Source organism: Mus caroli, chromosome 7 (genome assembly GCF_900094665.2).
Source record: "Mus caroli chromosome 7, CAROLI_EIJ_v1.1, whole genome shotgun sequence".
Classification (NCBI taxonomy): Eukaryota; Metazoa; Chordata; class Mammalia; order Rodentia; family Muridae; genus Mus; species Mus caroli.
Genome location: NC_034576.1, coordinates 33,370,824 through 33,393,715, shown reverse-complemented (window position 1 = coordinate 33,393,715; position 22,892 = coordinate 33,370,824). Strand labels below are relative to the sequence as shown.

The 22,892-nt window shown below is 49.9% G+C and overlaps 1 protein-coding gene across 1 annotated transcript in view; it reads left to right on the top strand.

Moving 5' to 3' along the window:
• Window positions 1-19,132, top strand: part of Gpi (glucose-6-phosphate isomerase) — a 29,317-nt gene extending 10,185 nt beyond the window's left edge. The window contains exons 5-18 of the mRNA XM_021166797.1: window positions 364-447; window positions 531-677; window positions 2,182-2,253; window positions 2,945-2,989; window positions 5,269-5,322; window positions 12,973-13,033; window positions 13,366-13,409; window positions 13,506-13,658; window positions 15,333-15,462; window positions 15,624-15,700; window positions 17,102-17,230; window positions 18,371-18,446; window positions 18,558-18,624; window positions 18,712-19,132. Of these exons, the coding sequence (XP_021022456.1) occupies window positions 364-447; window positions 531-677; window positions 2,182-2,253; window positions 2,945-2,989; window positions 5,269-5,322; window positions 12,973-13,033; window positions 13,366-13,409; window positions 13,506-13,658; window positions 15,333-15,462; window positions 15,624-15,700; window positions 17,102-17,230; window positions 18,371-18,446; window positions 18,558-18,624; window positions 18,712-18,847 (1,275 nt within the window). The 3' untranslated portion in view covers window positions 18,848-19,132. The remainder of the gene's footprint in view (window positions 1-363; window positions 448-530; window positions 678-2,181; window positions 2,254-2,944; window positions 2,990-5,268; window positions 5,323-12,972; window positions 13,034-13,365; window positions 13,410-13,505; window positions 13,659-15,332; window positions 15,463-15,623; window positions 15,701-17,101; window positions 17,231-18,370; window positions 18,447-18,557; window positions 18,625-18,711) is intronic.
• Window positions 19,133-22,892: the final 3,760 nt, after the last annotated feature.

The following is a 22,892-nucleotide window of genomic DNA, read 5'->3' as shown; positions in this document are numbered from 1 at the left end:
CGCCTTTAATCCCAGCACTCGGGAGGCAGAGGCAGGCGGATTTCTGAGTTCGAGGCCAGCCTGGTCTACAGAGTGAGTTCCAGGACAGCCAGGGCTACACAGAGAAACCCTGTCTAAAAAACCAAAAACAAAAAAACAAACAAACAAAAAAAGAAAGCCCTGTTTCTCCTAGAGTCTGTTTAGCCGGCATGTGGCAGACTACCAGGATAACATGTCACAGATTGTGACAGGGATCTGGTTCTATGACCACCAGAGGCTCCTGACAGGGTCTAGCAGTTGTCATTTGGGTAAAGGGACACAAGACACGAGGAATGACCTTTGTGAACTGTGCGTTTGGGTTAATCACATCTGCTTCTGTGACAGCGGGTCCGGAGTGGTGACTGGAAAGGGTACACTGGCAAATCCATCACGGACATCATCAACATCGGCATTGGGGGCTCTGACCTGGTAAGGAGCGTCCAGCTCACCCTGGGATGGGCTGAAGGTTGGGAAACAGTCTCTCCCTAGAACCTTGTCCTCTCTTCCTGCAGGGACCCCTCATGGTGACTGAAGCTCTCAAGCCTTACTCGAAAGGAGGTCCCCGTGTCTGGTTTGTCTCTAACATTGATGGGACCCACATTGCCAAAACACTGGCCAGCCTGTCCCCGGAGACTTCCCTCTTTATAATCGCCTCCAAGGTATGGCACTGGGGGTGGGGAGGATGGGTGGATTGCCCTGGGCAATGGAGTGTCAGGAAGGATTCTGAGTGAATGGGGCTTTGTGGATCTGGTTAGCACAGCTGCCCTCAGATGCTTTCCATGTCTGGCAGCAAGTAAGGTTTACCTAATAAGAGCCTGAACCTGTTCACTTTGGATTCTTGTCATAGGCAGTACCCACTTTATGTGATCTTTGCCTGTGTGTGTGTGTCCTCAGGGTCTCATACAAGCTAGGTAAGACCTCTACCACTGAACTACATGCCCAGCCTTTTATATTGAGACAGGCTCTCTCTCAGTTATTCGGACAGGCTCTCTCTCAGTTATTCGGACAGCCTTGAGTTCAAACTGTAGTCCACTTTGAACTTTTGATCTTCCTTCTTCAGCTGCTTAAGTACTTACAGACAGGTCCATGTCACCAGCTTGTGTCTGAAACTGCCTTCCCCCCACCGCCCCTAGTTGTGACAGTGTTTCTCTGTGTAGCCTTGGCTGTCTTGGAACTTGGAGGTCTGCAAAGGCTCCTAAGTACGGGGTGATCTATCTTTCTTTCTCTCTCTCTTTTTTTTTTTTTTTTAAATTTTATGTGTATGAGTGTTCTATCTGTATGGACACCTACATGCCATAAAAGGGCATCAGATCCCAAAACAGATGGTTGTGAGCCACCATGTGGTGACTGGGAATTGAACTCAGGACCTCTGAAAGACCAGTCAGTGCTCTTAACCACTGAGCCATCTCTCCAGCCCCTGATAACTTCTTTCTCAACAGATTCATCTGTTACCTTCTTCTCTCTCCCTCCTCAGGGTTTTGAGGCAGGGTCTTTATTAGCTGGGTGAAGTCTCCTCTCTCAGCCCCCTGAGCCCTGGGTATATAGGCGTGTACCACCACACCTGACATGTTTATTATGCCTCTCTGATTTCAGAGCCTTGGCTTGATAACCTAAGGGTTTATTTATTATCCTGTACACCTTGTGTACCGTAATAGACACAAAATAATACGAAGTCCATCTGAGGTCGGTAAGATGGATCAGCAGGTAAAGGGGCTTGCCAGCAAGCCGGATGACCTGGGCTTTGATCCTGGGTCCCACCTGGTGGGAGAGAATTATTCCCAAAAAGTTGTCTCCTCACCTCCACCACATGTGCTGTGGCACTCTTATATGCGCGCGTGCACACACACACACATACACACACACACACACTGAATAAATGTAATAAACTTGAAAAATAGGATTTCCATATGCATTGTGAGGTCCCGCCTAGGCTGGAGTAAAGCAAGCTCAGCGTAGCTCAGCCCCCTCTGGGAGAGGCCTGGGAGTTTCAGGGGGTCCTTCCACGCCTGGGTGTGATGGTAGGTTGCTGCCGGACGCGCCGCTGTGACATGTGCACGTGCTTGTAGGTGCCTGTAGTAGGTGTTGCTGATATGCTAGCCAGCAGCCAGTGTACCCTCTGCTGCCCACCCTGGACTGGGCTGACTGCCCCATGTTCCCTTACAGACCTTCACCACCCAGGAGACCATCACCAATGCAGAGACAGCAAAGGAGTGGTTTCTCGAAGCGGCCAAGGACGTGAGTAGTTGGGGTCTCCTGGAGGAGGAGGTGGTGGTGGTGGGGTGTGTTCTCAGCTCTCCCACAGACGGAGCTTGGTGGGAGGTGTGGTGCATGTCCCATGTTCCTCTCCTCCCCCCCACCCCATAGCCCTTTCTGCTGAGGTATGAAGGGGAGGAGAGCTTTCAGAGCTTTGGCATTCACCAAACCTGCTCTAAATGTCTAAGGAGCCTTTCTTTATCCCCTTTAATAGTTTCCATGTTATGACTGAGGATCCTTTCTTTAAGTCCCTGGCCTTTGGAATCCTCTTTGCTCCCAGCAACCACACCCATTTACACTGGGACTCATTTTACTCCTTGGCCCTGTGTGCTTTTGAGGGGGGGATGGGCAGGCTTGTCTGTGGCCCTTATACACCTTTTTTTTTTTTTTCTTGGTTTGTGGCAGGGCAGGGTCTTGCTATGTAGTCCAGGCAGGTCTTGGACTCATGGCAATGCTCCAGCTCCAGTCTGTTGAGTGTTAGGATTATAGTCCTGTGCCACCATCTTCCTGCCCTCTCGACCTTGACCTTTTGTGGGTTCCTCTAACAGCCTCAGGGCCAAAGAGAGAATAGTTAGTCCTGTATAGAATCTGGTTTTCTCCAGTGGTGGGGCATCCCCACCCTTAGTGGCTCCTCTGGGATGGGTTTGGTATAATCTGCTTCTGTTTCTTGTAGCCATCTGCAGTTGCAAAGCACTTTGTCGCCCTGTCTACGAACACGGTAAGTGCTAGTCCTGCATGCCCTCATGGGAAAGCCTGGGCCATGGGAAAACCTCAGTCTCTCAGAATCCACCAAGCTCAGTGGTCTGCTTCGGGGTAGCATCATGGCTGGGGTGCTGGTTTAGAAGGCTCAGTGAGCGCCTTTCCTGCCGACTCCATTCAGTCTCTAATCCTGAGGAAGGACAGGCAGTCAGTGGGATAATGTCCCCACCCATCTCCCAGGCCCCACCCCTCCTGGCCTCTGGCATCCTGCCCACATAGGATGTGCAGAAATCTTGTTCCTCCCTAGAGCTGTTAGGTCTGGTAAATGAATGTGCTTTTTTGTTGTTATTTTGGAGATTTTTTTTTTCTGTATAGCTCTGGCTGTCCTGGAACTTCTCTGTAGACTGCTGGCCTTAAACTCACAGAAATCCACTTGCCTCTGCCTCTGCCTGCTGGGAATAAAGGCGTACACCACCAGCATTCACTTTTTTTTTTTTAATTTATTTATTCTATTCAATGTGTATGTTTGCATATATAACTATATACCACATGCATATCAGGTGCCCACAGAGATCAGAAGAAAGCATTAGGTCCTCTGGGGCAGGAGGTAGGGATGGTTGTAAACCATCCTACTGGGAATTGAACCTGGGTCCTCTCTAAGAACAAACAAGTGCTCTTAACCACTGAGCCAGCTTTCCAGTCCTCGGTGTAACTTCTTTTGAATTAATCGTTTATGATTTTGCAGGTGTGTGCCCATGATATCTGTGGGCACACACACACCAGTGGAGGTCAGAGGACAACTTTATGATTCTCTCCTGCTTCTGTTATGTGGCTTCCTGGGATCAAACTCTGATCGCTAGGCTTCTACAGCAGGTGCCTTTACTGTGAGCCATCTACCTAGCCCTAGATAAGAGAGCTTTTTTTTGACAGAGACTGACTGTATAGATCTGGCTATCTTGGATGGCCTCAAACTTACAGAGATCCACTCACATTTGCCTCCTGAGTGCTGGGATTAAGATATTTGCTACATAGCCTGCCACAACTTTTTCTTTCCTTTTTTTTTTTTTTTTTTTTTTTTTTTTTTTTTTTTTTTTTTGTTGTTGTTGTTGTTGTTTTTCGAGATAGGGTTTCTCTGTATAGCCCTGGCTGTCCTGGAACTCACTCTGTAGACCAGGCTGGCCTCGAACTCAGAAATCCTCCTGCCTTTGCCTCCCAAGTGCTGAGATTAAAGGCCTGTGCTATCACTGCCCTGCGAGTTTTTTCTTGTAATTATTTATTTTAATTTTATGGGGTTGGGTGGGTAGGTATGGGTGTGCATGAGTACGGATGCCCTCAGAGGCCAGAAGAGGGCATGGGATCCCCTGGAACTGGAGTTACAATTGGTTATGAGCTGCTTGGTGTCTGTGCAAGGAGCTCAACTCAGGTCTAATGCAAGGACAGGGAATGAACGCTCTTTCCTGCTGTGTCATCCCTCCACACTCCCAGATTTCCTCTAGAAGGACTGTGTGAGGTCAGGATAATGGGATTAGAGCCCATCATGTCTGCCATCTCACAGTTGGCCTGGCCTTGAGCCTGTGTGAGGTGGGCGGCACTCATCGAGGAGGCTCAGCGAGTCAGAGTGAGGGCTGCTCTTGGAAGCACAGCCCCTGTGGACTGGAACACAGCCATGTGGCAGTGCAGTGCAACACATAGCTGGGACCGATGAACACACCTCGGTCCTTCCGACCACCCTTTGCCTCCCCTTCTTCCCACTTCAACCTCCAAAAGGGTGGGGTCCTGTTAGATGTCTCAGGCTGCTAATCTGTGCCTTTTCTGCCTTGTGCCAGCAGAGCTCATGTTCTCAGTGGATATCTCCAGTGAGGATAGGTATGGGGTGTCTGGCTTAGCCTGCCCACAGCCTAGACCCTGAGAACAAGGCTGTCTCCTTAGGGATCTCTCAGGTGGCCTCATCTTCAGAAGGGAGGCTAAGCAGTGGTCCAGGCTTAGTTGCCTGGCCCAGGGAATGGCCTCTGGGTTTGAGTGCCAGATGTTGAGGACATGGTATGGGGGTTGGTCTACATCTCTGGTTCTTACACACCAGAAGGAGTTTCTGTAGGCTCAGGACCCCTGGTGTGTCGGAGGGGAGGTGGCTTGGTGGACAGTGAGCCGTCTTGGGTGTTGCCCTTGGCTCAGCCTGCTTCCCTGGGGTTGGAAGGAAGGTGAAAGGTCCCTGGAGCTTGTCATTCCTCCCCCCTTGCAGCTCCTCTTCCTGTCTCTTCAACAGATAGCCCCTCATCTCTCTTCCTTTGTCTATTCCAGGCCAAAGTGAAAGAGTTTGGAATTGACCCTCAAAACATGTTCGAGTTCTGGGATGTAAGTACGGGCACCTTGTGCTGTGTGCTTGGTGTGTCCTTTGCCGAGTCTTGGCCGCTGAGCCAACAGGTCAGGTCAGCATTTATTGAGTGCTTGCTGCATGCATGTCCGTCTCCCTTTGGGAAAGGCAGAGAGGCCCTTAGGGAGGCTTGGTCTTTGGACAAGTTCCTAGTTTACGAGGAGAAGCGATACTCCTTTGGGTGCCTTCCAGCTGTGCCCACTGTGAGGTAACCAGAGCCACTGCTGCCCTCTCGATTAGCCGAGGTGAGTTATTCTCAGTCGTGACCTTTCTCCAGGCTGCAGCCACGGTCTATAAAGGCCAAAGGGCAGGGTAAGGCAGGCCCTGGGCCTGGTAGGCTGCAGGAACAGCTGGAGTGGGGCAGGGAGGAGGCAGTAGACCTGGAGGCTGGGCAGCTTGCACAGCAAGCCCCACTTCAGATGGCAAATGTGCATGCAGGTCACGCTGTAGGCGACATTCCTGGGGGACTTGAGACAGGAACCCGCCTTGCCACTGGCCTGAGCCCTCAGACCTGTGAGGAAGGGCTGTGAGGACTTAGAGTGCAGGGCTACTGTGTGAGTGTGGCGAGTGTCCTGAGAGTGTAGTGGCTGTGGCTGGGAAGAGGCATGTTCTCTGATACATCTGGGGTATACCCGAGAAGGTGGGGCATTTTCCCACCAGCCTTTGGACTGGAGGCTCTTTTCCTGTTGGCATCATCAACCAATGGGTAACCTTGCTTTGAAAGTTCTTTAAAAAAACCCCTTTCTTTAAATTAGATAGATAAGTAATAGTTTTCTTTTAGTGCCTAGGATCTGCACACACTAAACAAGCACTCGACCACTGAGCTGCTCCCCGCCCCCTTTTAAAGGAGTTTTGAGGCAAGGGACTCTGTGTAGCCCAAGCTAACGGATAGCTCACAAGGTAGCTCAGGCTGGTCTTGAACTTGTGATCCTTTTGCCTTGGCCTCCCAAGTGCTTAGGTTACAGGCATGCACCGCCACAGTGGATCTAATCTGTGGGAGAGAATGCTGCCCCACTGTTGTATGCCATCTGCTGTGTGTCAGTTAACTTCCTTGCAGGTGCTGCCGTCCTTGGCACACATCCTGTGGCTTAGATGAGGAACTCCTGTTGGGAAACTGTGGTTTCTGACAAATGTTCCCTGCCGGGTAAAGCAGGCGAGGCCTTTCCCCTTCCTCCCTAGGCGTTGGCATCTGAGCACATGGTGGTAGGGGAGGAACAGGTACCTGCTGCTAGCCTGGGAGCCCAACAGAATGGGACGTCCATGGTAACTGCCCAGTGTACAGAAAACTGATGCGATGTGACGGAAACTTGTGTCTTGCAGGCAGGGTCAAAGAGTGATGTTTAGGTGCAGAGAAAAGGAGGGCAGGGCTGGCAGGGCTGGCAGGGCTGGTAGTGGAGACCTCGAGGGTCAGGCCACACGGAACAGCCTGAGAAGGGGTGTGGGTGGGCGCCGCTGAATGAGGGTGATGATGCGTGGAGCTCAGGAGCAGGCCTGGCTTCTGCAGTTAGTCTCTTGGGTGAGACAGATGGCAGGCAGAGGAGTGCAGCACAGCCTGAAGTCCTCAAGGCCAGTGCAGTAAGGTCTGTGTGAGTGCTGCAGTCTGACTTGACATGGCCTGGTGTGTCTGGCTTGTGGACCCAGCACAGGTGTGCTTCTGAGCTTAGAGTCTCTCAGGGCCAGAATGAGACTGACATTCACAAGTTTTCTTTCCTCGGATGATGGAGTCTCTGAGGTGTGTGTGGGGATGGGGGTCATGGCAGAAGTCACAAGAGCTAGAATTGGGTCTGAAAAAGAGTGAGGATAGGTACTGGTGGGATCAGGAGAGTCCAGCTATTGACGTTAGCTAGATATGTATCCCTGTAATCTCAGGTGCTTGAGACATTAGGATCACAAGTTCAAGGCTACCCTGGGCTATCTATTGGGTTCTGCGCCAGCCAGAGCAATGTAGCAAGATCTTATTTCTAAACAACAACAAAATGAATAGTTCAAGCAGTTGAGATCTGAAGGGCATGTGGAGATGCATGGCCCAGCCACGTAGGAAGAGGCTGAGTGATCTCAAATATGCCCATGCTATGGTCTCTGGTAGCTTCTGCAGAGGGAGGACAGGCTAGTAGTGAGCTGATTGCTCAGATGAGGTGACCCCAGGCCTCAACGGCCTTGCCAGATCTTCCAAGGTGTCCCAGGCTGTTTTCTGTCATCAGGTGTGTCAAGGGTGGGGTTGTGAGGAGGGCAGGAGTAGACAGGTTATTAAAAGGCGAGGCCTGGGGCAGGTGGATCGATCAAACACAGGCAGGGACACTTGGGTAACTATGTCATTAGGGTGCAGTTCGAGAGGTTCATGAAACATAAAGGTCGAGAGACCATGGTCTTCAGAGAGAATATGATGATAGCTAAGGCCTGAGTCACACTCCGGAAGCAGGAAACAGATTTGGCAAGTAGCATTTGTTCAGGCACGTGGTGGAGTCTGCCCTGATGTGTCATGGCTGAGGTCTCTGGAGCCGGGATCGGGCAAAAGTGAGTGGCTGGGTCTCCCCTGAAACCAGAGGAGCCAGGTTAGGCTCGTGTAAGTAGAACATGGAATGCAGAAGGTGCAGGGGTGGGAGATGGAGCTCCCTGGCTTGGTCAGCCCCCAGCATCACAGGAAATGCGAGGGGGGCGGGGGGACTGGAGCGGAGTCTCACAGATAGGGACTGAAGTGCCATGATTGAAATCAGGCCAAAAGCGAGTGGTCGAGTGACTCCTGAACAGTTCTGGTAGCGCACAGCTAGTTGACTTGGGGGTCTCAGACCTGGTGGGAGTCAAGGGATGGAGAGCGGCATCTGTCCAGAAAGCAATGGAGTCAGGTCCTTACAGGTGTGTACAGTACAGCTGTCCTCCTAGGGAAGGCACAGAAGAGGCTGCTGAGATCAGACCCAGCCTCGAACCCTAAGTCTGCCGGACTTGGCTAAGTACAGTGAGAATTTGTCAGGTAACATCGTCTGTGCAGCCAGTAGAGAGATTGGTCGATGTGAGAGGCCTCTCTCAGATCAGTCTGGCTGAGCAAAGAAGACAGAATCAGTCTGTCAGGTGAGGCCTCAGAGACAGAGTTGGTCTTTGAGGTGCTGTGCGAGGGAATGAAGGTGAGTGGAGCAAACGTCTGAGAGAGCTAGGGGCTTGAGGTGTGGAGTGAGTGGGCGTCTCTGGATTGCAGGTATGGTCATGCCCAGTGTGTGAAATTTCATCTGGTAAAGTTGAAGTGTGGCCAGGTACGGGAACGTGGAGGTCAGTTTCTTGGGTAAGGCTTGTGGAACCTTTGCCTGGCATGAGGTTGGATTTTTATTTATTTATTTATTTTGGCTATGTCAGTCTGGAGTGAGATTAGCAGGTGAGGATCCATGGAGGCCCGAGTTCACAAAACTGCCTGTGCTGGTGAGACATGAAGTCAACCCGGGGAAGAAAGTGCATGCATTAGGTCAGCTAGATGGAGCTGGCCTGTCGGATGGACGGAGTGTGCACATTCAGGGTCAGGTAGACGTGAAGAACTCAAGGCCCAGGATCACATACAGATAAAGCAGAGCCAGCCCATCTGGTGTGTGGTCTGAGGCCCGTTTTTCTGGCCTTCTCGGTATGGTCTGAAGAGCCAGGGTTAATAGCCCTGGTTCACCAAGGACGTGCAGAGGAGCCAGGTGCAGAGTGAATCAGTAGGCAGAACTGCGCTCCTAGAACTCGCTCTGTAGACCAGGCTAGCTTCGAACTCAGAGATCCACCTGCCTCTGCGTCCTCCCAGGTGCTGCAATTACAGGTGTGTGGTGCCACACTCAACCTGTCGGGTACAGGTTTGAACTGTGAGGATTAGAGGTGAGTGCTGGTAGGTGGCACTGGCTTATCAGATGTGCTATGGAGGGCCAGCGTCAGTGGCTGACAGTTGATCTGCCAGGTGTAGACCACTGAGGCCTGAGGAGTTGATCACAGGTAGGTGATGGATTCAGTCAAAGGTAGGAGTTACACCTAAGTCTTGGTGGCGGTGGAGCCTGAAGAAGTGTGGTCAAAGTCAAGGTGGTTTGAGAAGCCAGGGCCATGCTGAGGTAAGGTTACCTGCCAGGTATGCTCTGGAGAGACAGGCTCAAATACTGGTAGGTGGAGCTGGCCAGATGTGGTCTGAGGACCCAAGGGTCCAGCACAGATGGGTGGACCTGGCCTTCCAGATGTGGATTGAGCTAAGATCAAACATAGGCAGACAGATCTGGCCTGGGAGGTGAGGGTAGGAGAGCCAAGGTCAAACTAAGAGGAAGGACGTTTGTCCCACTAAGTGCAACATCAGAAGGTGCCATCATGGAGCACAGGTGAGCAGGCTGGCCCAGCATTGCCTATGTAAGTAGTCACAGCTGTTCTGACAGATGTAGTCTTGAGGAGGAGTTCAAGTTGAACGTTTATAGATAGGGTTGAGTTGGTAACAGGATTTGGGCAAAGGTAGCGTGTACCTGGGTCTTTGTGGAGAAGCTGGAGGAGTCATGGCTAAGCTCATGTGGGTTGGAGTGACCTCTTAAATCAGACACATAGAGCACAGTTTCATAAAATAAACAAGTACTGTGGACCTTGACAGCCTATTTTCAAACCCTAATCTATACGTGTATATATATAGATAGATAGATAGATAGAGCCCTCTAAGCAAGGACTTGGGAGCTAGAGGTATACACCTGGGATTATTCAGTCCGTGGAGCTTGGTTCTGGCTGGGGTGTGCCGGCCTGGGTCTTTGAGGTAAGGCTCAAGTGTGGCTGAGTAAGTCTCACCTCAGTAGAAGCACACCTCAGGTGGGTCCTATGGATTGCATATGTTGGGATGGCGCTCTTAAGTGGTGAAGTCCAGGCTCAGTGCTGGTGCTGTGCTTGAGCCAAGGTTGGTGGTACTGGTTTGATATGTGAGGTTGGAGAAGCTCTGCCGACTCGTTGGAGACTGCTGGAGTCACAAGGAAGTACATAGAGCTGGGTCCCCATAAAGGTTAAGGAGTCTCAAATTGCTCTTAGGGAGATGGACCTGCGACTGTTGCCTTAGGTAGAGTGTCAAGATTGGGTAGCGGCACTGGCTGTATCCTTGGAGCTGGATACAGGTAGGTGGAGCCAGGCCTCCCAGGTGAAGCTGTTGTAATTGATCCATGCTAGTGTTTGCCCAGTCTTCCCTGTCCATCTTTGGATCCAAGAAGAGGTGTCCTTATCACCTGGGCTCAGATATAAATGTACCCTACCCTTGTTAGGTGAAATGTGTGTGCAGCCTAGCCCAGGAATATGTTTATGGCTGGGCAGACCTGAGGGGTTGGTCAGACGTCATAGTGTAAGAGAAAGAACCACAGTGGGAAGCCTGCCTGGGCTACACAGTGAGACCTTGACATAAAACAGAGAGAAGGAAGGAAGCAAGCAAGCAAGCAAGCAGGCAAAACAACCTGATATAGCAATATGTGTGTCTGGGTCAGTCTGGAGGTTGGATAGAGGAGGTGGTGTTCCCTAAGCCTGTCCACTACCTGTCCTCATCAGGCAAGGCTCAGGCCTGTTGCAGAGACCTGGGGATCTGCAGCCCCCTAGTCTGTAGTCACTAGTATGTGGTATTTGGCCTTCCTTTCTCTTTGGTTCATAGTCTGAGCCATCCTAGGGATGCACATGGTACAATTCGAGGGCCCAGAGGCTTGGGTCAGACCCTGCCTGGAATTGCTAGCTAGATGAAATCTGACCTTGCTCCTCTCAGCCAAGGTCAGAAGCTAGACTTGTCAGTCAGGGCTGCCAACCATTCGATTCCCGTTCTAAAACTAAGTCGATTAGGGAAGATCATGTCACACCTAATGAGGCTTGTGAGATGGTTGCTGTAGCAGAGCTCTTCTTAACCCTGGATCCTTACAGATGAGTCTGCAGTTCATTATTGTCCAGAGGGACCTTGGGCCACCTTCCTCATTCTTTCAGTTCCGCCTGTGTGAACTTCCTGTGTTAGCTCTCTTCACCCCCCCCCCAGACCAGGATGTCATCATCTTGGGACATCTTTCTCTGTTTTCATTTGTGCCTGGCTCTCGGACAGCAGTTCTCCAACCTGGTCTCTCAGCTTCGTCCTTCTCACCCTCCTTCACATTACACACTGTGCTGTGCTTCCTCAAAGCCAGTCACCTCAGGCCTCCAGAAGATACATGCAAACAGCTAACGGATATGTGGTCTAGCACCTCTCCTTTACAGCTAGCGGCATTGTAGTCCTGTGTCAGCCTGAGAGACTTGAGAAACGAAGTTGCTCCTGTTGTTTCCTGTGAATTTTTAATCTCTGTTGTAAAAGGTTACTCCTGCCACAGGACTCTTGTATATGCCACTGTGGAGTGCTTCTCTGGATGACAGTGTTTATTCAGATCCAGGGTAGACATGGGTAGGAGGCTCTGGGTCTGTCAGAGGCTGAGGAGACAGGGTAAGCATAGGCACAAAGCTATGGATCTGTCAGTAGCTAAGGAGACAGAATGGGTGCAGGTCTGAGGCTCTGAGTCTGTCAGTATATGAGGCGACTTGGTAGGTAAAGTATTAGTCTCTGTGTCTAATCTGGACCAATGAGGCAGAGTGGTCACAAATCTGGGTGTATCAATGACCAAGAAGACAATGGTAGGTACAGGCCCGGGGTTCTGGATCTGTCGGTTTATGAGGAGACAGGGTAGGTGAAGGTATGAGCTCTGGTCTGTCAGTTTCTGAGGAGATGGTAAGTGCAGGTGTGAGGTTTTGGGTCTGTCAGTGACCAAAGAGACAGGGTAAGTCTGAGAGTGAAGTTCTGGGTCTGTCAGTAACTTAGAAGACAGGTTAGATATAGGTATGAATTAGTGAGTCTGCCCTTGATCAAGGACACAGGGTAGGCACAGGTACAAGGCTCTGGGTCTGTCAGTGTCTGAGGAGACAGGGGAGACACAGGTATGAGGCTCTGGATCTGTCAGTATCTGAGGGGATAGGTCCTCGGCCTCTCAGTGTTTCAAAGGTAAGTTCAGTAGAGGTCTGAGTGCTTGGTCTGCCAGTATCTGAGGAGATGAGGCACGGCACAGGTATGAGGTACGAAATTTACCATCGGTGTCTGAGGCGATAAGGTAGGCACAGGTATGAAGCTCTTAAGTTGGGTCTGAGGTATGTGTCATGCACAGGTATGAGGGCTTGGTCTGCCTTCATCTAAGGAGATGGGATTGTGAACAGGTATGAAGGTCTATGTAGGTCGGCATCTGAAGAAAAAGGTTTAGCACAGATTGGGAACTCTTTTTGTCAGCACTGAGGAAGTAGGAACTACCACAGGTCATGCTGAGGCAGCTGAAGCAGGTATGAAGCCCTGGCTCTGTCAACACTGAGAAGGCAAAGCTGTCTGTCTGCCAGTGCTGAGGAGACAGGAGCTGACAGATGACAGAGGTTTGAGGCCTTGGTCTGCCAGGAGGAAAAAGCCAACCATGGTAACATCTCTACTCTACGGCTATGGCTTTGATCCGTCCCATGTGGAGGGTCACTGGCACTGGGCTGCCGACTTCCTAGGAAGAGTTGGGTTGCGTCAAGCCCTACAAGCTGTACCCGTGGAAGAGTGGCTTTCCAGGGACAGGCTTGGCAGGAGGGGGAGGGGGTAGGGTGTGCCTGCCCACCTTCAATGCCCTTTCCTTCTCTCCTAGTGGGTAGGTGGCCGCTATTCGCTGTGGTCAGCCATTGGACTTTCCATTGCTCTGCATGTAGGTGAGTGTCCCTGTGTCTCCTGCAGGAGGCAGTATTGCAGCGTGAGGTTGATGTCATATCCATGAATACCTTGCTTAGCCCACAGGCTCCCTGCCTCTCTGCTTCTGCCTACAAACATTTATCTTTTAGTACTGGGAGAGAGAACTGTAGGGTTGATATTATGCTCAGGGCCAGCTCTGAAGAGAGAGGCTTTCCTTGGGGCCCCTCCTCCCGGGTCCCACTTTTCTGGTTCCAGAAGAAACTAACCAACTTCCGGGAGGACACGGAGGTGGCACTTCTTCTTTTTTTTGCCTGCGAGGGGCACCTTTACTGATGCTGCTTTTGTGTCACAGGTTTTGACCACTTCGAGCAGCTGCTGTCCGGGGCTCACTGGATGGTGAGTGCTGTGTGGCCTGAGACATGTATGGGTCCTGCCCTGTCCTCCCTCTCCCTGCCAGCTGCTCAGCCCCCACTCACCTTGCCGTTCTTTTAGGACCAGCACTTCCTCAAGACGCCCCTGGAGAAGAATGCCCCCGTCCTGCTGGCTCTGCTGGGCATCTGGTACATCAACTGCTACGGCTGTGAGACCCACGCCTTGCTGCCCTATGACCAGTACATGCACCGCTTTGCTGCCTATTTCCAGCAGGTACCGCCGGGCCATGCTTTGGGAGGTCTAGTGGCAGGTCCAGTGCCCCGCCTTGTGCTTGGGTGTGGCCGTAGTTCATCCCTGCGGCTGGGTTCCTGGAACATCTTGTTAACCAAGTCCTACTCCATCCATGCTGCCAGCTGGATTTCACCTCTGTCTGTGAGAGGTGCCCTGTGTGTCTTCCTCTTTGGCTCTCTCCTGTCATTGCTGTTCTTGGGTGGTGATGTGAGCTGGGACTCGGGACTTATACTGTGGCCCAGGTGTACTTTGTTCACCAGGATGGACATGCTCGGTGACCAGAGAGTTTACCTCTCCCTATTTGTAAGCACATGCAACAAAAATTAGCACCCTTTGGGGCCCCTGACCCTGTGTCCAGCCCTATTGTTTGGTCTGAGCAGACCTACCTGCTTAGTCTCCCCTCTCCTTTTCCTTGAATGTGTATTTGTATGTGTCCATATGAGTGAATGCCACACGGGTGCAAGGTGCCCTTGAAGCAGAGGAGCTCGATGGAACCTTAGAACTGGCACTCCAGGTGGCTGTGAGCTGCCTGGTGTGTGTGCCAAGAGTTGAAATTGGGTCCTTTGGAAGAGCAGGAAGCACTCTTTATCTACCGAGCCATCTCCTGTAAATGTGCCTTACTCGGCTGAGTAATTGTGTCCGAGGCTGACTGCCTCCAGCTGCTAACCTAGGCCTAGTCCTGGAAGCTTCTAGCCTCCGTACAGTCTTAACTAGGCCTAGAATGTTTCCAGCCTCTGAGACTTACTGTTGAATAAGCTCACCCCTTCCTAGTGTTTTCTGAGCTCTAGCTGCTGATTCAAATCAGCTGATGTGGTTCAAACTCCTCTCACAGCTGACTGCTTCAGTCCAGCCTCGCTTAGTTCTTATTGAACGGCTCTGGTTGGCTTCATGCTAACTCTAGCAGTCTGTTCTAAGAAGTCTTCTGGCTTCTCAGTCTTTGGCTTGTTCTGTCTTCACCTGTGTCCACCTTGTCCTCTCTCTGTAACCTGTGTCTGTAAAACTCTCCCGTTAAAACAACGGCCTTCTTTTTTCTGCACTGCTCCCAAGTAGCTTTCCTTTCCTCTCTCCTCTCATGAGAGTTGGGCGTATCCTACTCTGTCAAATCTTTCTCGGATTGGTCACTTTGCCTGCCACTCAATTAGACATCACTTTCAAACATGGGTGCTTCCTTCTACAAACTAACTTTACCTTCATTGTTTGAGATTAAAGGTGTGTGCCAAGGGCTGAGCCACACCACCACTAGAAACGTGTTTTTTTCAGTAAATTTCACAATCTTGGGGTTCACAGTGTGATCAGATATCCTGCAACAATCTTCCAGGCATCTTCATAGTTGTTCTAAGAGTGATCAAGTTTTGACTTATCAATTTGCATGATTTTGAAAGGTCTTCTGGTCAAGAGAGCAGTAGGCCGTCTTCCTGGGTGTCCTTAGGCCACCTATAGGAAGAACAAATAAAGAGATCCTCCTCCTGCCTCCAGACCCACCTTGTCCTGCGCGTGGTCCTTACAGTAGTCTTAAGCAGAAAGCTTGGGAGCCTGAGAACCCACATCTACAGGATTCCCCACATAAAGCTGATTCAGGCACCCCAGGAAGGATCCAGGGCATTTGTGACAGGCAAATCATACAGGTAGAGGATTGAGTTTCTGTCCTCATTCCAGGGTGACATGGAGTCCAACGGAAAGTACATCACCAAGTCCGGGGCCCGCGTGGACCACCAGACAGGCCCCATCGTGTGGGGGGAGCCAGGGACCAATGGTCAACACGCATTCTACCAGCTCATCCACCAAGGTAGGGCCCGTCTGCTCTGGGCAAGTGGGCGTGATGCCTGGTAAGCTGAGGATGGGACAGCAGGGCCCTCCCGCTTAGGGTAGTGGCTTCTATAGGCTGCTTGGGTAGCTCCCATGGACTTAGGATTGTATGGATGACTATTGTCCCCTTGCGCTTAACAGGCACGAAGATGATACCCTGTGACTTTCTCATCCCTGTCCAGACCCAGCACCCCATACGGAAAGGTCTGCATCACAAGGTAAAAAGCCTGGCTGGACTATTGTTGTGCTTTTCAGGATTGTGGGGCAGCCCTCCTGCAGCTGCCTGGCTCAGCAGTTAGACTCATTCTTTCACTGCCACAGCAGATGACCACAAGTTTACTGCCTTGAAACACACAGTCTGTTATCTCAGTTCCCAAAGTTAGAAGCCTAGCTAGGCTCCTATCTCATAAAAGTCATAGGCCAAACTCAAGGTGTTGGCCTGAGTCAGTTCCATCTCTGCTACTCTGAGGACTCTAAGCATGCGCAGCCCTGGGATTTACAGGTCACAGTCCATGGCTGGGGGAAGGCAGGGCAAGAACTTGAAGCAGAGACCATGGGTGAATGCTGGTCGCTGGCTTGTTCTCAGGCTCGTGCTAGTTTTCTTGTACAGACTGGCACTTCCTGCCTAGGGATGGTGCTGCCCACAGTGGGCTGGGCCTTCCTGTATCAATTAACAATCATGACAATCCCCCACAGGCCAATCTGAACGGGGCAGACATAATTGAAACTCCCATTTCAGATGACTTTAGGCTAAGTCAGTTTGACAAGTTAAAGCCTAGACTACCACCAGACTCTTGGAAAATACATGTTCATTCAGGTTTTTGGCAGAATCTTCTCTGAGGACCAACATTCTGGTTCCTTATTGGTGGCTGAGTGTCTTTTTATCTTTTGTTTTGCAACAGGGTCACATAATGCGACTCAGGCTGGCCCTGAACTTGGTAATCTTCTCTCGGCCTTGTGAGTGTAGGGATTGGAAGGCGCGTGCCTGCTATGCTGTGATACAACACTGTTGACTTGATTCAACTAGAAAAGTGGGGTCAATGTTGCTCCCTCTTAAAGTCTTAAAAGACAGTCATGCCGGGCAGTAGTGGCGCTGCCTGTAATTCCAACACTTGGGAGGCAGAGGCAGGTGGATTTCTGAGGTCAGCCTGGTCTACAGAGTGAGTTCCAGGACAGCCAGGATTACACAGAGAAACCCTGTCTCGAAAAACCAAAAAAAAAAAAAAAGGTCATTAGCAGGACCCCTTATCACGTATCAGAATATTCATATGCTGCTAGGCAGCTTGGCGAGGTGGCACACACCTGTGATCGCAGGTATTCAGGAGGCCGAGAAGGAGGATCTGCCAGTTGAGGGCGGCCTGAGGAACTGAGCAAAGACCTGTCTCAAATTTTAAGAAAGGAGAAGGTTGTAGCTTCACAGAGGGTACTCAGGTTCTGTTCCCTAAAAGAAAATTGAATAGTTAAGCACTGTCACCCTCCTATGTCATCCCATGCGGCCTCCTTCCCCTCTCCAGTTGCGCTATCCAGTGGGTGGACCATGTTGAAACTGATACCGCTTGAGATGGACTGGGCGGTCTCTGTTGGTGCTGGCTACTGTAACTGTATGTCCCTCTTGTCAGATCCTCCTGGCTAACTTCTTGGCCCAGACTGAGGCCCTGATGAAGGGGAAGTTGCCTGAAGAGGCCAGGAAGGAGCTCCAGGCTGCCGGGAAGAGCCCAGAAGACTTGGAGAAACTCTTGCCACACAAGGTCAGCTTTGCTCCTGAACTTCAGCCCTAGGATGACATGCGGGGCCTAGAGGGATGACATTGAAGGGTCAGGGTAGGGGCTCATGATTGTTTGTCCTACACAGTCGGAGGGTCTCTTCCCCCAGAGTAAATGTCCCATGCTCTGGGGTGGAGCGTCTTCCTCTTCAAAAGCTTGGGGACCTGAATTAGCCTGGGGACTTTCTCCCCTGCCCAGTATATTTTGGCAATCTTCTTTCTTGTCCTCCAACTCCTCCCAGGTCTACCTACCCACCCAACTTTATATTCTTTCTATAAATAATAGGAAGGAAGGAAGGAAGGAAGGAAGGAAGGAAGGAAGGAAGGAAGGAAGGAAGGAGATAGATGAGATTAACAGATAGTGTTTTAGTTAAAGTTTTACTGCTATGAGCAGACACCATGACCCAGTTTCAGAGGTTCAGTCCATCATCATCTTCAAGGCAGGCAGCATGTAGCATCCCGGTAGCCATGGTGTGGAAGGAGATAAGGGTTTTATGTCTTATTCTGAAAGCAAACAGAAGACTGGCTCCCAGGCAGCTAGACAAGAATCTTAAAGCCCATGCCCACAGTGACTTACCTACTCCAACAAGGCCACACCTCCTAATAGTGTCACTTCCTAGATCAAGCATATATAAACAACCATAGATGTATGTATGGATAGATAGATAGATAGATAGATAGATAGATAGATAGATAGATAAAATAAAATAAAAAGCATAAAAAGTTAATAACAGCAACATCATAAAAACATGGAGTCTGTTTTCTGTTGATCTGCTCTTCCTTGGTGTGACTCTGGTCCTGGAATATGGTTCATAGACCTAGTGTCACTGTTTCCTGGCAGCTGTCATTTGCAGCTAGCTTAGAGGTAGAAGATAGACTTCATATCTACTTTTCCTCCTCTGTGGTGGGATTTGGTCTGTGAGGGTCTAAGCGCATCGGTCGTGTTGGGTCCCCAAGACGATGTCTCCTTGGAGCCATCCACCACCTTTGCCCTTAGAATCTTTCCAGCTCCTCTTCTGCAGAGACCCCAGAGCCTTGAGGGGAGGGATGTATATAGACACCCCATTTAGGGCTAAGTGCTCCGGCGCGTCTGCCCGTCGCTGAGGACAGTTCTTGTTTCCCGCAGGTCTTTGAAGGAAACCGCCCGACCAACTCTATTGTGTTTACCAAGCTAACACCCTTCATTCTGGGGGCCTTGATTGGTGAGTGGGGAGAGGAAGGATGAGCTGGCTGGCTGGCTTGAGGTCACTTGGATGGGGAAGGGAAGGAAGGAGAGAGACCCTAACGGGCACCGTCTGTTGTTTCCTCTGCAGCCATGTATGAGCACAAGATCTTTGTTCAGGGCATCATGTGGGACATCAACAGCTTCGACCAGTGGGGGTGAGTTGCCGAGGAATCTCTGTTGTGCTTTTGGGTTGTCTCTAGAATGTGGCTGGCTCATCCTCCTCTTCCACCCTCCCCCGACAGAGTGGAGCTGGGGAAGCAGCTGGCCAAGAAAATTGAGCCGGAGCTGGAGGGCAGCTCTGCTGTGACCTCCCATGATTCCTCCACTAACGGACTGATCAGCTTCATCAAGCAACAGCGGGACACCAAACTAGAATAACTCCAGCCGTGGCCCTACTGACGGGTCCTCCGTGTCCCTTCTCACCATATGCACTGCATGGTCCTGCCCCTCCCTGCCCAGAGCACACCACCGGTAGTTGGCCTGGACTACAAGGCTGTTGGGAGAAGCTGGTCTGGAACTGCCATCCACCCACTATGCACCCTCCCTGTTGAAGCAGACGGAAGGGCTTTGACGTGTCATGTTGTTCTGACCTGTATTTCACATCCCAGCTAGAATAAAGACACCTAGAGGAGGCACGGGGGCTCAGCCTCTTCAGTTTACTGAGTCGGTACTTTTACCTGTTACTTGTGGGTGACCCTGCTTATGCCTTGGTTGGTTGGCTCTTTACTTGGTGGTGGGCTGGTCCACAGTCTCGGAGGATTGATCGTTACAAGGGGACAGCTGGGTGATAGGAGGCACAGACAGGTCTATCTGAATTCAAGGCCAGCCTGGTCCACAGAATGAGTTCCCGGATAGCCAGGGCTACACAGAGAAACCCTGTCTACAAAAAAGGGGTTGGGTAGGGTGGGGTCAAGGATCTGCAGTTAGGTGGGCAACTTGCTCTCCAGTCACATGTTCACCTCCTTCCCCTCCTCACCTTGGTGATGTGGAAAAGGTAATTCTGCTTCACTAGGTAGGTTTTTGTTTGTTTGTTTGTTTTCCTTCAGTTTGTTTTTGGTATCAAAACCGAGGAATGGGGCTGGAGAGATGGCTCAACGGTTAAGAGCACTGACTGCTCTTCCAGAGGTCCTGAGTTCAATTCCCAGCAACCACATGGTGGCTCACAACCATCCATAATGAGATCTGATGCCCTCTACTGGTGTGTCTGAAGACAGCTACAGTGTACTCACATACATAAAATAAATAAGTCTTAAAAACAAACAAAAGAACCCAGGGGTGAACTCGATTATACCCTTCAAAAGACAATTTTAGCAGGGTGTCATTACTGTCACACTCATATCCTGGCTATCAGTCCTTGTGAGACTTGAGTGACAAGCCCTGTCATTCTACTTTCCACTATGTTAATTAGGCCCATGAGATGGCCAGTCAATAAAAAGATGTGGTACATGTCTTAGGATTTTATTGCTGTGAAGAGACACCATGACCATAGCAGCTCTTGTAAAAGACAACATTTTCATTGAGGTTGGCTTACAGTCCAGAGGTTTAGTCCATTATTATCATGGCAGAAACCATGGTGGCACATGTGGGCATACCTGGTGCTTGTAAAGAAGCTGAGAGTTCAACATTTTGATTCGAAGGCTGCGGAAGGAATGCTACAGTAGGCCTAGCTTGAGCAAGTTAGACCTCAAAGCCTGCCCCCACAGTGACGCACCCTTCAGCATAGCTTCACTTCCTAGTAGTGCCACTCCCTTTGGGCCAAACACTCAAACAGGAGTCTACCCTGTAGACTGTACACAGACTTGGTCACTGAAGGGGGTGGTTCTGATGCTAAAGTCCTGTTCCCCAATTGGTTCTTGATTTGTCAGTAAAGAAAGCCAGGGGCCAATTGCTGGACGGAAGGTATAGGTGGACTTCCCAGGTCCCAGGAGGAAAAAAGGCAGATAGATGCAGGGAAGGAGAAAGTGTCTTTCTGCTGTGCTTTAGAGGAAAAAGGACAGAACAACCATGTGAACTCTCAGGGGAGCCAGAGCCTGTGATCACCACTACAGGCGAGTGGCCAAGGATGTTTAATAGGGGCTCGGTGGGACTAGTCACTAAATTTAGGGCAGGTGGAGAGATGGTGATAATTGGTTAAGTGGATGCTTCTCCAGGCAGGAGATATCTGTGCCCAGCAATTGTGCCAAGAAGGTAAGTTGTAAAGTAACAAGCTGTGTGTCTCTATCTGAAGATTCGAGGGAAGCTCAGGGGGGGACACCTGGAGCTAAAGGGGGTTAAAGCAAAAAGGAAGCAATAGTGTGTGTGTGTTCGGGGGGAGGGGAGTGGTAGCCCTTCTGGGTCCCCAGATCAAAAGTCATTTAAAACTACACTCAAGTCACCTGAGTTTGATCTATGAAACCTATATAAAGGTGGATGGGGTGAGCTGATGTCACATGTATTGTGGCAAGTACATACACAGTAATGGGATGTATATGGTACTTACTTGAGGCTAGCCTGGGCTGAGTGAGCAAGTTCCAGATTTGTCTAGCTATACAGTGGAAATGTGTCTCAAGAAAAAGGGTGATAGGTCACAGTAGGGTCTCGATATAGGTCAGTGGTAGCGCATGCTCAAAGATTGGGTTCAATCTATCATGTGGACACACTTGTGGGGTAAAGTTTCTCCGAGGTTTGAGTGTTTGACTTGTGTCCAGCAGGTGGCACTATTGGTAAGTGGTGGAAAGTAGGAGGTGGGGCTCAGTTGGAGAAAAATGTCTCCCTTGAGAGGGAAAGACATGACTTTGAGAGATTTGCTGCGGACTCTTCTTTCCCTGTATCCTGGCTGCTACCTTTGTGGAAATGACACAAACTAGAAGAGTGCATCGGATTCCATTACAGATGGTTTTAAGCCACCATGTAGTTGCTGGGAATTGAACTCAGGACCTCTGGCAAAGCAGTCAGTGCTTTTAACCACTGAGCCATCTCTCTAGCCCATTTCTAAAATTCTCACACCGCTATGGTTTCTGAAAGCAGTCGAACTCACATGTGCTAGTTCACTTTCTGTTTCTGTGATTAAACACTTGTGGAGGAGAGGGTTACTTTGGCTTATAATTTCTGGTCATGATCTATTATTGAGGGAAGTCCTAGAAAGAGCCAACGAGCAACTGCTTGCTGTATTGATCCCTGGCTTGTGTGTGTGTGTGTGTGTGTGTGTGTGTGTGTGTGTGTGTGTGTGTGTGTTTAGGACACAGGATAACCTCACATGTCATTCCTCTGGTCCAGTCAGTCCTTTTTTATAAAGACAGTGTCTCAGTAGCCTGAAAGTTACTGATCAGGTTGGTTGATCCAGTCCCAATTTCATTTTTATCTGTTTTTTTTTTTTTATTTGTTTTTGAGATACTCTCAAGTCAGAGCTGGGTTGAGTTTCACTATTTAGTCCAAACTGTAACCAGAGTTCACCCTTACCTGGCAATACATGTTTTTCAAATGTGCTTATTTTTTATTTTAGTAAAACTCATCACTAAAATTTTTCTTCTTATTTTGGTTTTTCGAGACAAGGTTTCTCTGTGCAGTCCTGGCTGTCCTGAAACTCACTCTGTAGACCAGGCTGGCCTTGAACTCAGAAATCCACCTGCCTCTGCCTCCCAAGTGCTGGGATTAAAGGCGTGAGCCACCACTGCCCTGCTAAAATTTTTATTATTTACTTTAATGTGCACCATGTGTATTCCTGCTGCCCACAGACTCCAGAAAAAAAAAATTGGCATTGGCTCCCCTCCTGTCTACCCTCTGCAAACCGGAGTTGTAAGCAGTTGAGTAACCTATGTACATGATCAACATTTTTATTTTGTTTTGTTTTTCCATACAGGGTTTCTCTGTGTAACAGTCCTGGTTGTCCTGGACTTGTTTTGTAGACTGCTGGCCTCGAACACATAGAGGTTTGCCTGCCTCTGCTTCTTGACTGCAGGGAATAAAGCTATACGCAACCCCGCTGTGGCATATGCTCAAATCTTAACTTCAGTCTTCATATGCATTTTAAATGTATCTGTCAAAATTAAGGACTTTTCGGGGCTGGAATGATGGCTCAGGAATTAAGAGCTCTTTCAGAGGACCCAGGTTCAATCCCACCATTCACAGGACAGTTCATAATTAACTGAAATTCCAAGAACTGACACCCTCACACAGACCTACATGCAGGCAAAACACCAATGCTCATAAAATAAAAAGTAAATTATTATTTTTTTAAAATGTAAGGACTTTTTGTTATGGGTTGTCTTTTTGTTTTTTGTTTTTGTTTGTTTGTTTTTTTGTTTTGTTTTTTTCCGAACAGGGTTTCTCTGTATAGCCCTGGCTGTCCTGGACCTCACTTTGTAGACCAGGCTGGCATCGAACTCAGAAATCCACCTGCCTCTGCCTCCCAAGTGCTGGGATTAAAGGCGTGCGCCACCACGCC